The sequence below is a fragment of the Lepidochelys kempii genome, chromosome 10 (genome assembly GCF_965140285.1).
Source record: "Lepidochelys kempii isolate rLepKem1 chromosome 10, rLepKem1.hap1, whole genome shotgun sequence".
Taxonomy (NCBI): Eukaryota; Metazoa; Chordata; order Testudines; family Cheloniidae; genus Lepidochelys; species Lepidochelys kempii.
The window spans coordinates 7,446,940-7,460,384 of record NC_136389.1 but is presented as its reverse complement, the minus strand read 5'-3'; the positions used below and the strand labels follow the sequence as shown (position 1 = coordinate 7,460,384).

Below are 13,445 nucleotides of genomic sequence, written 5' to 3'. Positions count from 1 at the left end.
CAGGTGGGCACAAAGGCAAGGGCTGGGTGTGTCACTGGGACCAGCAGCTGCAGCGTGGATGGCTCCGTGGAGATTGATGATGCCTCCGAGGAGAAAGATTTCTGGGGGCACCCCTGGAAAGAGAGGGGAGGCCTGTCTGTGTTGCGGGAAGGGAAGGAGAGATTTCTGACCATTGCTCGGTATCCCATATCTCCTGGACTCTCTCTCGGCGGTAGATTCTGCGCTTCATGGGCGACCCACACCTTGGTGGCACCCAGGAGAACCTGTTTGGGAACTACATCGTTCAGAAGGGGCTTTCGGCACCGGGCCTGCGGGACGAGATCCTGGCTCAGATCGCCAACCAGGTGTGGCGGAACACCAACATCAACAACGAGGAGCGGGGCTGGCTCCTCCTGGCTGCCTGCCTCAGTGGCTTTGCCCCCTCCACCAGCCTGGAAAAACACCTGCTCAAGTGAGCACTGGGGCTGGGGCAAGGCTGTGAGGGAGCCCAGGGGACAGGGCTAAACCCTCTAGCTCCCATGGGCTTCAGCTAGAGGTAGGGGTTCCCAGCACTTCTTAAATCAGGCCAATCACATCCCTCTGATGGTCCCAATCCTGGGCTCCTTCAAGCCCCCTTAGCTGCCAGCGAACCCTATGGGAATCAAGGGCATCCTCACATACAGCTCCTCCGCAGGGCTCAAACCTGCAACCTTCTGCCCCAAAAACCTCTGGCTTGTACCCCTTGAGCTAAAGCAGGAACTCCTTTTGCTGTACGGCAGCAGTAGGCTATTGTAATCCCTGAGCTGACCTCTAGGGGGAGACATCAGCACGCACACGAAGCGCAGGGTATTGCATCAGCACCTGGAAAGGTTGGGGCTGTTGGGTGCACAACCGGAGACATGCCCCTGCCTCGCGGCTCCATCCTGGCTTCCAGGTGGCCCGTGGCATTGCCTGGAGAGCGCGAGTCAGTGAAAGTCAAAGGAGGTCGTGTCCTGCTCCGTTGTGCAGATGCATGTCCTGCTGGCCCAGCCTCCTCCCAGCCCCCATTACTCTGCTGGCCCAGCCCCCTCCCATGGCGTCCGTCCTTCCTGTGTAGGTTTGTTTCCGACTACGCCTTTGATGGCTACAAGCCGGTGTGCCAGCACAAGCTGATGCAGGCCATGCTGCGGTCCCAGCTTGGCCCCGAGATGGCCCGGGCCTACCCGCCATCGCTGCTCGAGTGGACGGCCAACAGGCAGAGAGCAAGCATGGCCTTGGACGTCTACTGCTTCAACGGTGAGGGGCCTGTGGGACGAACCCAGGGGCCTTGGTCAAGACTCAGCACATGGGGTGAGGGAGATTGAGGGCGGCTACAGGGAGAGGTGATGCCACTGCCCTGGTGGGCCAGACGCTGGTGAGCCTGACTGGCACCCTGCGCACACCCCCATGACTCAGTGGGGACTCACGGGGATTAGTGAAGGCAGAACGTGGCCCAGAGTCTAGGCTCTTGGGGGCGGATAATGCCAGGATCTTGGGGAACCGGCCCCAGGGTGAGAGGAGGCGTGGGGGAAGCAGGGAGGTTTGGGCTGGGCCGTTGCACTTGCAGGGTCGATCAGGACTGAGAGGCAGACCGCAGCCTGGGAAGCGATGTGCAAGGGAAAATGGGATGGGAGGTGAGGGAGTGGGGGTGCAGTAATTTGCGGGAGCCCAACATTTGGGTGCACTGCAGCCCTCATTTAGCCTTAACAATCCTCTGTTTCCATCCCTTCCCTGGGCCCTTCTTTCTCTCCCCAGCCCTGGGGGCAGTTTTGCCAGTGCGTGCTCACTGCCCCACATACCCAAACGGACTCCAGGTGCTGGGGGTGCGGGGGTTGGGGCTGGGGTTCGGCTGCTCAGTAATGCAGCAATTTGACCATCTGCTCTTAACTTCTCAGGTGGCCACTTCTCCTGCCCCATCCGTTCCTGGAGCACAGGGGAGGAGCTGGCAGGGGACGTGCTGAAGCACAGGTAGGGAGGTTTTGGCCCTGCGGGGGACGGCACCTGCCCCATGGATGTGTCTGCTCCATGTCCCACAGGGACTGTGGAAGCCCTTGGCCCACACTGCACTAGGCAAAGCCGGCTAGGCTGGGGCTCTCTAGTCATGTAGGAAGCAGTGACTAGCTAATGCTACACAATTTGGATCCAGATTCCCAATGGGCAGGGTGCATTTGGATCTGGGGAGCGAGGGAGCTGGTTCAGGCCCCATCTCTAGCCATACGCAGCCCCTCTGGAGTAAAGCAGTGAGCCCTTCCCAAGCAGGGCCGTGGGCTATCGCAGCAACTGCTGGCTGTGGAGCTGGTGGGCCCTACTTCTATTTCGGCAGCTGTGGGTGCGTCTTGGGGGGCGAATATCACAGCAGCTGCTGCTGGGTCTCGATGCATGGAGGGCCAGGGCCTGGCCTAGTGGCGGGGTTGAGCAGGCAGGGCTCACCCCACAAAGGCCTTCCCTGGGCCTGCTCTGCCTCCGCGCTGTGTCCCCCCACAGGGGTGCGCTCTCCTGGCTCAGAGGCTGTGCTTTGCCTGCAGGGGGCTGACGGAGGGCTGGAGGGGCTGGTCCGTCTCCATGAAGGATGGCGCCCAGTGGGCCGAGCTGGCTGGCCACGATTACATCCTGGACCTCATTTCCGACCTGGAGCTGCCCAGGGGCTTCCCCAAGCAGAAATCCCATTTCATCGTCGCTTCAGAGGGGGTGGACAAGGGCAGCGGCACTGCCAGTGGGTAGGTATCCCGGGGATGCGGCGTAGCCTGACGGGGAGAGCCCGGCTGGGCCCGGAGTCCCATGAGCTCACAGCGGCTGCAGGGGTAAGGGGGGTCAGAACCCCAGATCCCCGACGTGCAGACCTTTTCCAGAGCCGCTTGGAGCATCTGGACGCCCTTCCCAGCAGTCCTGCTTTTCAAGGGCCAGCTACCAGAGCGCTGGGCCCCTTTGAAGCTCCCGATCATTCAGCTGCATCGAGTGCAGCATACATGCCACTGCAGGCACTGCAAACGCTTTCTGAGAGGCGTGAGGTGTGGCCATCGGAAGGAGGCGTGGCCAGAAGTGGGGGTGTGGCCTCTGGAGGGAGGTGTGGCCTCTGGAGGGAGCGGAGTATAGGACTGGGAGCCAGGAAACAGCTGGGCTCTAATCCCACCAGGGCCACTGGCTCGCTTTGACCTTACGTGTCCAGAAGGGCAGAAATCCTGTGAGATCAGCTGCTGGCAGGAGCGTTTGGGCAGGATGGGATGGGAGCCCATTGCCAGGCCCTCAGCCGAGCCCTGCCTCAGAGCCGGCTGCATGCAGGGTCTCCACCTCAGCGCGTCTCCCGCAGTGACGATGCCAGCAGCAGCCTGGAGTCTCCAGCGGATAAAAAGAAAGCAATGAGGGGTGGAGATTAAACAGCTGTTTCCTCTTTATGCCTCTCCCCCCTTTTCTCTGTAGAGTTTTCGGACAGGGCTTAGATTCGGATGAGGAAGTCCCTCCTCCCCCACTGACGAAGGCCCCCACTGTGCCACCTCCAAACACCCCTGACTCAGATGGATATTACAGTCGCGGTAAGAGTCAAACTGTCCTTCCTGCAGCCTTCTCCCCCAAGACTGGGCCCGTCTTTCCACGGACAAAGCAGCATAACTCCCATTCACTTCAGGATCCAGCTCAAAATCATCTTGGCCTGGGGCTTTAGAAAAAAGGCAACCCTTCCCATAATGCACCTGACCACTCCTGGTCTCTGTGGGGGAGGGGGGTTTGAGGGCCCTCCTGACCCGATGCCCTGAAGCATGAGATTTGGTCACCCCTGCTTTAGCCTGCAGAGATGTTAATGTCACCGTGGCCATGGAATTACCTGGCTATAGACTCCGGAGTGCAGGGAGTTTCACGGTTATGGGCCGTTAACTCCGGAGGCCCGTGAGCCTGGGAGGCATTTGGAAGCAGTAGGCACTAGTCAGCCAACACCTTCCTCTTCGGCTCACTCTTCCTCTGCCTGTTGTGACCCCGCCAGCAGATTCCGACACCGTCAGCGAACCTCGAACACACAAGGGGTTGGATCGTTACCTGGACAGTCTGTTTGACCCGGTCCTGTCCTATGGGAATGGGGTAAGGACAGTTCCCTGTTGGGAATGAGAGGAAGGATGGCTGGGGCTTGGGAGCCCTGCCCTACTTCACGGGGGTGTCATTAAGGACTGTGAGGGGCTCAGCTGTTAGGGAAATGGGGAAAGGTCCATGCCCATAGACAGATCAAGGGAGTCCCTGTCTTAACTGCAGGAGTTTCCGCCCGGGACCCTTAGGAGCTTGGGTCTAAGAAGGGAACGAACCACAGCAGAAAACTCTTTGGGGCTAGATTCTGTGTTTGCTAGCCAGGCCCCCTGCCCCAGTGTCAGCAAGGCCGTCGGGCTTAATCTGCTGTCACTGCTGAATGGCGTAAGCACCAGGTTGGAAGCACTTCGGCTTTAAGTCTCTGGGACCTAAGCACCTGTGTGGGCCCCTACAATCCCACGGCATTTTGGTGAGACTCAGAGCTGGGTGGCCTCTGTTCTCCCATTTCCCTTCCCACCCCAGAGGTGGCTGCCTTTCTATAGCAGGGGTGGCCCTTTGGGAGTGGCGTGAAAGGTGCTGTATAAACGTCACCCGCTATTGTGTTACTGGAGTTTATTCTTGTCTCTTGTACTGTGCCAGGTGGCAGGCCCCGGGAAGGGGATCAGTTACATTGAGGTTGGGAGGGCTGGCTGGGGCCAACACCCCCATCTAGGCAGAAGCATTAGGTGGGCTCCCCGAATGGGGGCGTGGGGACGAGTTACCCTGGGAGAAACTAGGAGGCATGAAACCTCCGTTGTTACAACGACCCCAAAGCCGTGGACGCTTTCGGTTCCCTACCTGTCCATTGCGAGTGAAGCGTTAGCGGGGAAGGAGCTGTCACTCAATCTCCCTGGCCTGGATGTTCCCTGGCGCTCGTCTGACGTGGCTAGGATCACTTTCCAGCCTGCCACCGAGGCTCCCGCCCCTGCCACACTCGAACCTTTGTTTGCTTCATTCCCGCCCCTCTCCCGTGCCAGGACTTGGAGAAGCCAGCTGCTGTCTCCCGGAAGATGAAAGGAGGAGGCCGGGTAGGAGGTGGGAGCAGCAGTGTGGACCAAGGCGGTGCCAGAGCACCCATGGAGATGACCCAGCAAACCGGTGAGTGTGGGCAGAGCCTCCTGGCCTTGCATAGGGCAATGCCTGCCAGAGCAGGACTCTGCAGGGGGCAGGGCTCCTGGGCTCTATTCCCAGCTCTGCCACTGGCCTGCTGGGTGACCTTAGGCAAGTCACTGCCCTGCTTTGGGCCTCAGTTTCCCCATCTGCACAATGGTGATGATGATCATAATAATCATAATACCTAGCTAATGCCTAGCGCTTTTCCTCCAACGATCTCAAGTTGCTTTACACAGGAGGGCAGGATCACTGTCCCCATTATACAGATGGGGAAACTGAGGCATGGGAGGGGAAGTGACTCACCCAAGGTCACTCAGCAAAGCAGTAGCAGAGCAGAGCCAGGACTTGAACCCAGGTCTAAGTCTCAGTCTGGTGTCCTATCCACTAGGCCACACAGACTCCTTCCTCAGCTGGGAAGGGGGAGGTCAGGTGTGTGGCTGGGTGAGATCTGTGGCCAGAAGGAGCTGCACGGTGACTGCTTGCCCTGTGCCTGTGAGCAGAGGGGTGGGTGTCTCAGGGGACTCTGAACACATCCCAGGGGAGGCTACAGCCCCGACAGAAGCTATAGGGGTGCGCTAGGGCCAGATTTCCTCAGGAAAGTTGAAATCACTAGGACCTGGGATGGTCTAGCCCCTTCCGTCCCACCTGATTTCAGTGGGGCTGGCTGGCTCAGTGACCATGGGGCCTTCCCCTCCTGAGGCTTGAAATGAGTCTTCACCACCCACCTCCCCACTCCACCCCCAGCTTTGAGGTGATTGGCTGAAGGCTGGGACTGGAGTAATGTGGGGGCTTCAGCAGGGCAGGTGGAGATCTCAGCCCGCCAGCCAAGGGCATTCCCGTATCTCTCCCACGAAGCAGGGTGGTGCCCGGAACGCAGGTGCCTCGGGGAGCAACATGCCCATATTGCTGCACCCAGGATGGTCGGTTGGATGGGCCGTTAGCGAGCCGTACACGGTACAGACAGGATCCAGCCCGGGCTGGTAGGGGGTAGCAGCGCTGCGAACCAGCATGGGGCCTTCAGCCAAGGAAGGGTGGAGAGGGCTCCCTTTGAAGCCACGGTCTGGAGGGGTCAGCAATGCATGGCACTCCCCTGTCCCTGGGCTGTGCACCTTGCCCCTGCTTTCCCAGCCACTCTGTCCTCTCCAGGTCCATGCCCTACGCCCATCACTGTGGTATCTGAGCCCCAACCAGGCTGTGCGCGCACTGCCAGGCTCCTCTGTTTGCTGGACTGCCCCCTTCTTGGCGCACGCCCAGCCAGCAGCTCTCCCCGCCAGCCTTCCTGCTCTGGTTTCATCCCAGCTCCCTCCTCTTTGCATTTGCAGGTTTGCAGGAGCCCAGCTTGGTGCTGCAGCATGACCACATCAAGCAGCAGGCTCTGCTCCGGGTCAGTGGGGCCAGGGGACTTGGGGGGCACGGTAGGGGGCGGCACTGAGGTTGAAGCACACGCATGTCAGTACTGCAGGAGCTATGTGGCTTTTTCCTTGCCGATTCCAGGGCCTTAGTTCAAAATGTGCAAAATCCCTGCCCGGGACAGTGGCTGGGGCAGGCAGAGGCCCCAGGCACCAAGGGGCGATGGAGCTGACAGGCCACGAGGATGTCAGGGTTTTGACACTCCCCGCCCACCCCAAGTGGGATGTGGCTGGCGATTTGGAGCAGCCTTGGAGGAAGGTGGCCTGCTTCACATCTCTGTCCTGCCCTGTGGGGAGCACCTGGGATGAGCGAGGGGGTGTCTGAGGAGGCGGCGGAGTCCGGCCTGGGCTCACACCCGCTCCCTCGTTTCGGCGGCGCAGGCTCGTCAGGTCACCGGGTGGGGGGTAGCTCCTCCGCAGCAGCGGGGGGATGGCACAGCCTCCCCCAGCGCCTCCCAGGCCACCAGCCCCAGCCCTGCCGAGGGCGCCCGGCGCCGCACTGTCGCTGCAGGTGGGTCCGTCTGCTGTGCCGCCTGCTGAGGGGGATGGGAACGCCCCCAGCCCGCGTTCAGAGCAAGAAGGGAACCGCCTGGCCCTAAAATCCCTGTTCTCCGCTGTTGGTGTCAAGATGAGCAGGCAAGGGATTGACTTTCTAGGATGTTACATCTGGGTGCTGGCCCCTTTTATAGCCTTTCCCTGAGGTCTAATGAGCCCAAACCAGCCCCGGTGAGGAGTAGAACAGGGCTGGACGGGACCCTGCATCTTCTGGCAGATCACGTGTCCCCCCTGGGGGGCGGCTCAGCCCCGAGAAGGTGTGAGGCTGCCCTCCAGGACAGCTGAGTGCTGCCAGACAATGGCTGGCAGGCTCCCAGGCAGGGTCATTGTTTCTCCCATCTCATTCTTCTCTCACAGGCTGGCATGGCCCTAGTCCTCTTTTATGGACCCTCCCTGGAGCGGTGTGTCCTGGGGGTGAAGAGAGAAATAGAAACCCCAGGGCATGGGGGAGGCGGACTCCCCGCACCGAGTCAGTGCTGGCCCCCGTGCGGTGCTAGGAGAAGGCGGTTACGGCCCGTGTTCGAAAAAATGTACCACTGGAGCATGTTGGGATTTAAAATGAATCTTACTGCTAATTTCTCACAATACCGTCCCTTGGTGCCTCTCCTCCCGTAAACGTATGGGTCAGTCTCTGGTCACTGACTTATGGCAGCGTTTCTTAACTCTAAGGCCTAGTATGGCTAAGCTACAATCTTACAGGCCTCAGCCTGTAGGCCTTGCGTTTCAGCCCTGCTTACTCAGCTACCTAATGCCTACTTATCCCTTCCGACTACTGCTCAGCTTTATAATCTATAGCCCTAACCTCACACAACACCCAATCCATGACTAATAAACTAAAGTAATTGGCTGCGTAGGGAACCCTGTGCCGCAGGGAGCGGGGTAGGTGACTCGGGGAGTTGGCGCGGGCCCCAGTGCGGTGCTAGGGGACCCTGTGCCGCAGGGAGCGGGGTAGGTGATGGGGATGTGGTGTGGTACTCGGGGACCCTGTGCCGCAGGGAGCGGGGTAGGTGATGGGGATGTGGTGTGGTACTCGGGGACCCTGTGCCGCAGGGAGCGGGGTAGGTGATGGGGATGTGGTGTGGTACTCGGGGACCCTGTGCTGCAGGGAGCGGGGTAGGTGATGGGGACGTGGTGTGGTACTCGGGGACCCTGTGCCGCAGGGAGCGGGGTAGGTGATGGGGCTGTGGTGTGGTACTCGGGGACCCGGTGCTGCAGGGAGCGGGGTAGGTGATGGGGACGTGGTGTGGTACTCGGGGACCCTGTGCCGCAGGGAGCGGGGTAGGTGATGGGGACGTGGTGTGGTACTCGGGGACCCTGTGCTGCAGGGAGCGGGGTAGGTGATGGGGACGTGGTGTGGTACTCGGGGACCCTGTGCCGCAGGGAGCGGGGTAGGTGATGGGGACGTGGTGTGGTACTCGGGGACCCTGTGCTGCAGGGAGCGGGGTAGGTGATGGGGACGTGATGTGGTACTCGGGGACCCTGTGCTGCAGGGAGCGGGGTAGGTGATGGGGACGTGGTGTGGTACTCGGGGACCCTGTGCCGCAGGGAGCGGGGTAGGTGATGGGGACGTGGTGTGGTACTCGGGGACCCTGTGCTGCAGGGAGCGGGGTAGGTGATGGGGACGTGGTGTGGTACTCGGGGACCCTGTGCTGCAGGGAGCGGGGTAGGTGATGGGGACGTGGTGTGGTACTCGGGGACCCTGTGCTGCAGGGAGCGGGGTAGGTGATGGGGACGTGGTGTGGTACTCGGGGACCCTGTGCTGCAGGGAGCGGGGTAGGTGATGGGGACGTGGTGTGGTACTCGGGGACCCTGTGCTGCAGGGAGCGGGGTAGGTGATGGGGACGTGGTGTGGTACTCGGGGACCCTGTGCCGCAGGGAGCGGGGTAGGTGATGGGGACGTGGTGTGGTACTCGGGGACCCTGTACCGCAGGGAGCGGGGTAGGTGATGGGGACGTGGTGTGGTACTCGGGGACCCTGTGCTGCAGGGAGCGGGGTAGGTGATGGGGACGTGATGTGGTACTCGGGGACCCTGTACCGCAGGGAGCGGGGTAGGTGATGGGGACGTGGTGTGGTACTCGGGGACCCTGTGCTGCAGGGAGCGGGGTAGGTGATGGGGACGTGGTGTGGTACTCGGGGACCCTGTGCTGCAGGGAGCGGGGTAGGTGATGGGGACGTGGTGTGGTACTCGGGGACCCTGTGCCGCAGGGAGCGGGGTAGGTGATGGGGACGTGGTGTGGTACTCGGGGACCCTGTGCCGCAGGGAGCGGGGTAGGTGATGGGGCTGTGGTGTGGTACTCGGGGACCCTGTGCCGCAGGGAGCGGGGTAGGTGATGGGGCTGTGGTGTGGTACTCGGGGACCCTGTGCTGCAGGGAGCGGGGTAGGTGATGGGGACGTGATGTGGTACTCGGGGACCCTGTACCGCAGGGAGCGGGGTAGGTGTTGGGGACGTGGTGTGGTACTCGGGGACCCTGTGCTGCAGGGAGCGGGGTAGGTGATGGGGACGTGGTGTGGTACTCGGGGACCCTGTACTGCAGGGAGCGGGGTAGGTGATGGGGACGTGGTGTGGTACTCGGGGACCCTGTGCTGCAGGGAGCGGGGTAGGTGATGGGGACGTGGTGTGGTACTCGGGGACCCGGTGCCGCAGGGAGCGGGGTAGGTGATGGGGACGTGGTGTGGTACTCGGGGACCCGGTGCCGCAGGGAGCGGGGTAGGTGTTGGGGACGTGGTGTGGTACTCGGGGACCCGGTGCCACAGGGAGCGGGGTAGGTGATGGGGACGTGGTGTGGTACTCGGGGACCCTGTGCTGCAGGGAGCGGGGTAGGTGATGGGGACGTGGTGTGGTACTCGGGGACCCTGTGCCGCAGGGAGCGGGGTAGGTGATGGGGACGTGGTGTGGTACTCGGGGACCCTGTGCTGCAGGGAGCGGGGTAGGTGATGGGGACGTGGTGTGGTACTCGGGGACCCTGTGCTGCAGGGAGCGGGGTAGGTGATGGGGACGTGGTGTGGTACTCGGGGACCCGGTGCCGCAGGGAGCGGGGTAGGTGATGGGGACGTGGTGTGGTACTCGGGGACCCTGTACCGCAGGGAGCGGGAGTCGGCGCTGGCCCCAGTGACCCAGCGTGGCCATGGGGGTCACTCTCCCTTTGGAATCAACGCTGACCCCACGGCCCCAGCTTAGCGCTAGCAGTGTTCTTAGAGGACAGAGAAAAGCGAGGTCCTGACCTGTGGTGACAATTCAAGCCCCTTGCGGGGTCCACAGCCCCCAGTCCTGGCCAGATTCCAACAGATGATCCCTGCCGGCTCCCTGAGCTCCCCCTGCGCTCTCCGCTGAAGGCGCCCCCTTTCGTTTCCTGCCCCCAGCTGTTGGGTGGTGGGGCTGCGCGCTGGGAAAGGCTCCAGTGTGCTCTGCCTCCCAGAGGTCTTGGATCCTGGTGGGTGCCCAGATTCCACCTGGCCACGCTAGTAATAATGACTCCGCTCCAGGCAGCTTTTTATGGTGGAAATGTTATGATGGAGCCTTAACCGCCCCCTTCCCCTGCCCCTCATTGCTCGGGGAGGACGTTAGAGACCGCAGGGCAGACAAGGAAAGACGAGGCATTTACCATCTAACCTGGGCCAGAATTGCCTTTCTGCCTCCACGCCTGTTCTACAGCGCACTGGGCTGCTTGGCACCCTCCCACCCCAGAGGCAGCTGCATTTCAGGAGCGGGGGCGGGGGAGGGGTGAAGTGATCCCTGTCCAGTCTAAAGGGCTCTGGAATCCTTTAGGGTGAAAGGACCCTATTGAAACAGAAGCCATTGTAGCAGCTGGACAGCCGTGCCACATCATGGCCGCCCCTCGCCAAGGCAGTTTTCATGGATGCTAAAGCCAGAAGAAATCACATGGCCTGGCCTCCTGCCTAGCACAGCGCTTCCCCCAAATAATTCCTAGAGCGGAGCTTCAGAAACCCATCCCATTAAAGCCTGCTGATGTAACGCACTCCTTCTCCTTCCCCCGGCCAGAGGACAGCTGTGAGCCAGACACCTGCCAGGACGGCAGCCTCCGTGCAGAAAGCCGGTAAGGGATCAGCCACAAATACAGCCTCCCCTGGAGACACCTGTCTTGAGTTGGGATCTCACCCCTCCACCCCCGCAGGGACACTGAGAGCACAGCCCTGAGCTTGCAGCTGTCAGGGGACGCTGACGCCAAGCCAAGGTGCATAGTGGTGCCATGGGCCAACCTGGCAGCGCTTGCCTTTGGAGACCTGGGTTCAAATCCTGCCTTAGCATTGAAGCGAGCCTGGCTTTAGGACTAGTTCCCATGGGTGTGGTTTGCTGCTATTATTTGAAAATGACCCGCCATCGGAGAGGAGGGCTGTGGGTGGGGAGTGAGGGGCGTCAGCAGGGCGGGTAGGGGGAGCCCAGGATGGGTACAGGTGCTCCCGCTCAGGTTTAGGGGCGGAGAAGGAAGGAAGTTGTGACTAGCTGGGGGTGGGGGCAGCAAGTCAGACCCGGGAAGCACTGACAGGGCTGCAGGCCAGGGGCGGGGGAAAGCGTGAGGTGTGAGAGGAGCTTGCAGAGCTTCTGGCTGAAGCCCCAGGCAAACACTTCAAGGGAGCAAAGAGCTGTGCAGACACCTGTGATTGCTCTGCAGGGCGCCCCAGAGCCAAGGCCAAGGCCTGCGAAGGGGGAGATAGAAGCCCAGCAGGGAGAGGCGGCCCAGGGGGCACTGGGCTCATGCATGGTGCTGGGCAGAAGTCACAATCGTAGCCTGAGCCTTGCAAACCAGAGCAGGAGCCTTTCCCCACCTTCTGGGGGGTGGGACAGGGCAGGATTTCAGTGCTGGAGCCTACCCCCCCTCCCTGAGATTCTCAACCCAGCCTCCCGCTTGCTTCCTCCCTCCACGACAGCTCCTGCCTCCAGGCTGCGGGCCGGCGAGCTGGTGCGGCCGGCCAAGCTGAGCTCGCAGCACTTCCCCGAGCCCACGCAGCACATTAAGAACATCATTAAGCAGTGCCAGCGGCCTGCCAGGCTCCCCGAGCCCATCAGGTGAGACCCTGGGCCGCCGGGCCAGAACTCAGATCTCCTGCCCGAGCCCCTGCAGACATCAGCATCTGATGCTGGGCTGGAGCTCGCAACCGTAAAGCTGCAGGGACAGCAGCTGGGTTGGCATTTCCCAGCCATGCTTTAGCAGCAGGTGGGCTGGCTGGGCTCCCAGCAACTATAACAGACTGTTACTGGCTCATGGGGTGACCCCTTTAGCTCAGGGGATGAGGCCTGGTATATATCTCAACCCGCTGGGCCAGAGGCTGCTCACTGACCTGGCTCTGGCTCCTGGCTGTTTGTCCCTGCAGGAAGGAAGGTGGGAAGGTCTTTGTGAAGAAGAAGGATCCCCATGAGGAGGCCATGATGATCTTAAAGGGGCAGATGTCAGTGGCACCAGGCCCCGCAACAGCCGCTCGGGTATGAAAGCGCTGGTCTGAAGGCACAGGTGGCCGTTCTCCCTGTCCCTAGCCTGGGGTGCTGCAGGGTGTGGACGGGGAGGGTCCAGCTGCTTGCCTGGAGAATGCAGGGGCGAGGGGTGCTGCTCTGCAGCTGAGCATTCGGAGTCCCCACCAGCTGGGGATCAGAGTCAGGGCTCTGAAGGAGAGCATGATCCCCAGGCTGGCCACTACCTGGGCTGAACCCCAGTGCTAGCTGGCAGGGCACAGCACGGGCCAGTGAGTGTCCCCTGCTCCTACCTGTGATGAAGGAGAGCCCCCCAGCCCGGGGAAATGGCCCGATCCCTCACAGGAAGTTGGTCTCCACCTCTGTGTTGCAGGTGGCCAAGGAAGCAATAGCCACGGTGAAGCCTGTTACCAGCACCAAGAGGCCTTGGCCACCATCACCAGCCGCCGTTCCCACACCGGCTGCCACAGCCAGGTCTTCTCCAATGTCGCCTCCAGGTAACAGCATGAGAGGCCGAGCAGCTTCGTCTCCTCTGGGGTTCAGGGCTGGATGCCGGAGCCTCACGCTGCCCTGCCAGGTGCTGAAGGAGAGGGCTGAGCATGTGGCTTCCCCCAGCCGGCAGCGCATTGCCCTGCAGCCAGGACCCAGCTGGAAAGTGATGGGAAAGCCCTTTGTTACTGGAGGGCTGGGGAAGCTTAGCCCTGGCCTGTCCAAAGGCTGAGATGCGGCTGATTCAGCAGGGACCATCCAAAAGAGAAGCCCTTATCCAGCGCCCTAGCAGCACTGCTGGAAAGGCCATACCCCAGGGTACAGAGGTAACCCAGTAGAGACCTTAGCCCTACAGAGGTCTCACACCGCTGCCACCTGGCTTTCAGAATGGCTCCAAATCTGACCTGTT

At 61.5% G+C, this 13,445-nt stretch overlaps 1 protein-coding gene across 1 annotated transcript in view; it reads left to right on the top strand.

Moving 5' to 3' along the window:
• The window catches only part of MYO15A (myosin XVA), an 87,971-nt gene that overhangs the window by 38,604 nt on the left and 35,922 nt on the right, over positions 1-13,445 (top strand). Inside the window, exons 31-45 of the mRNA XM_078854471.1 lie at positions 216-451; positions 1,076-1,254; positions 1,893-1,965; positions 2,523-2,714; positions 3,415-3,527; positions 3,971-4,065; positions 5,022-5,142; positions 6,480-6,572; positions 8,997-9,059; positions 9,492-9,554; positions 10,152-10,231; positions 11,123-11,177; positions 12,010-12,148; positions 12,454-12,556; positions 12,921-13,044. Coding sequence (XP_078710597.1) covers positions 216-451; positions 1,076-1,254; positions 1,893-1,965; positions 2,523-2,714; positions 3,415-3,527; positions 3,971-4,065; positions 5,022-5,142; positions 6,480-6,572; positions 8,997-9,059; positions 9,492-9,554; positions 10,152-10,231; positions 11,123-11,177; positions 12,010-12,148; positions 12,454-12,556; positions 12,921-13,044 — 1,729 coding nt within the window. The remainder of the gene's footprint in view (positions 1-215; positions 452-1,075; positions 1,255-1,892; positions 1,966-2,522; positions 2,715-3,414; positions 3,528-3,970; positions 4,066-5,021; positions 5,143-6,479; positions 6,573-8,996; positions 9,060-9,491; positions 9,555-10,151; positions 10,232-11,122; positions 11,178-12,009; positions 12,149-12,453; positions 12,557-12,920; positions 13,045-13,445) is intronic.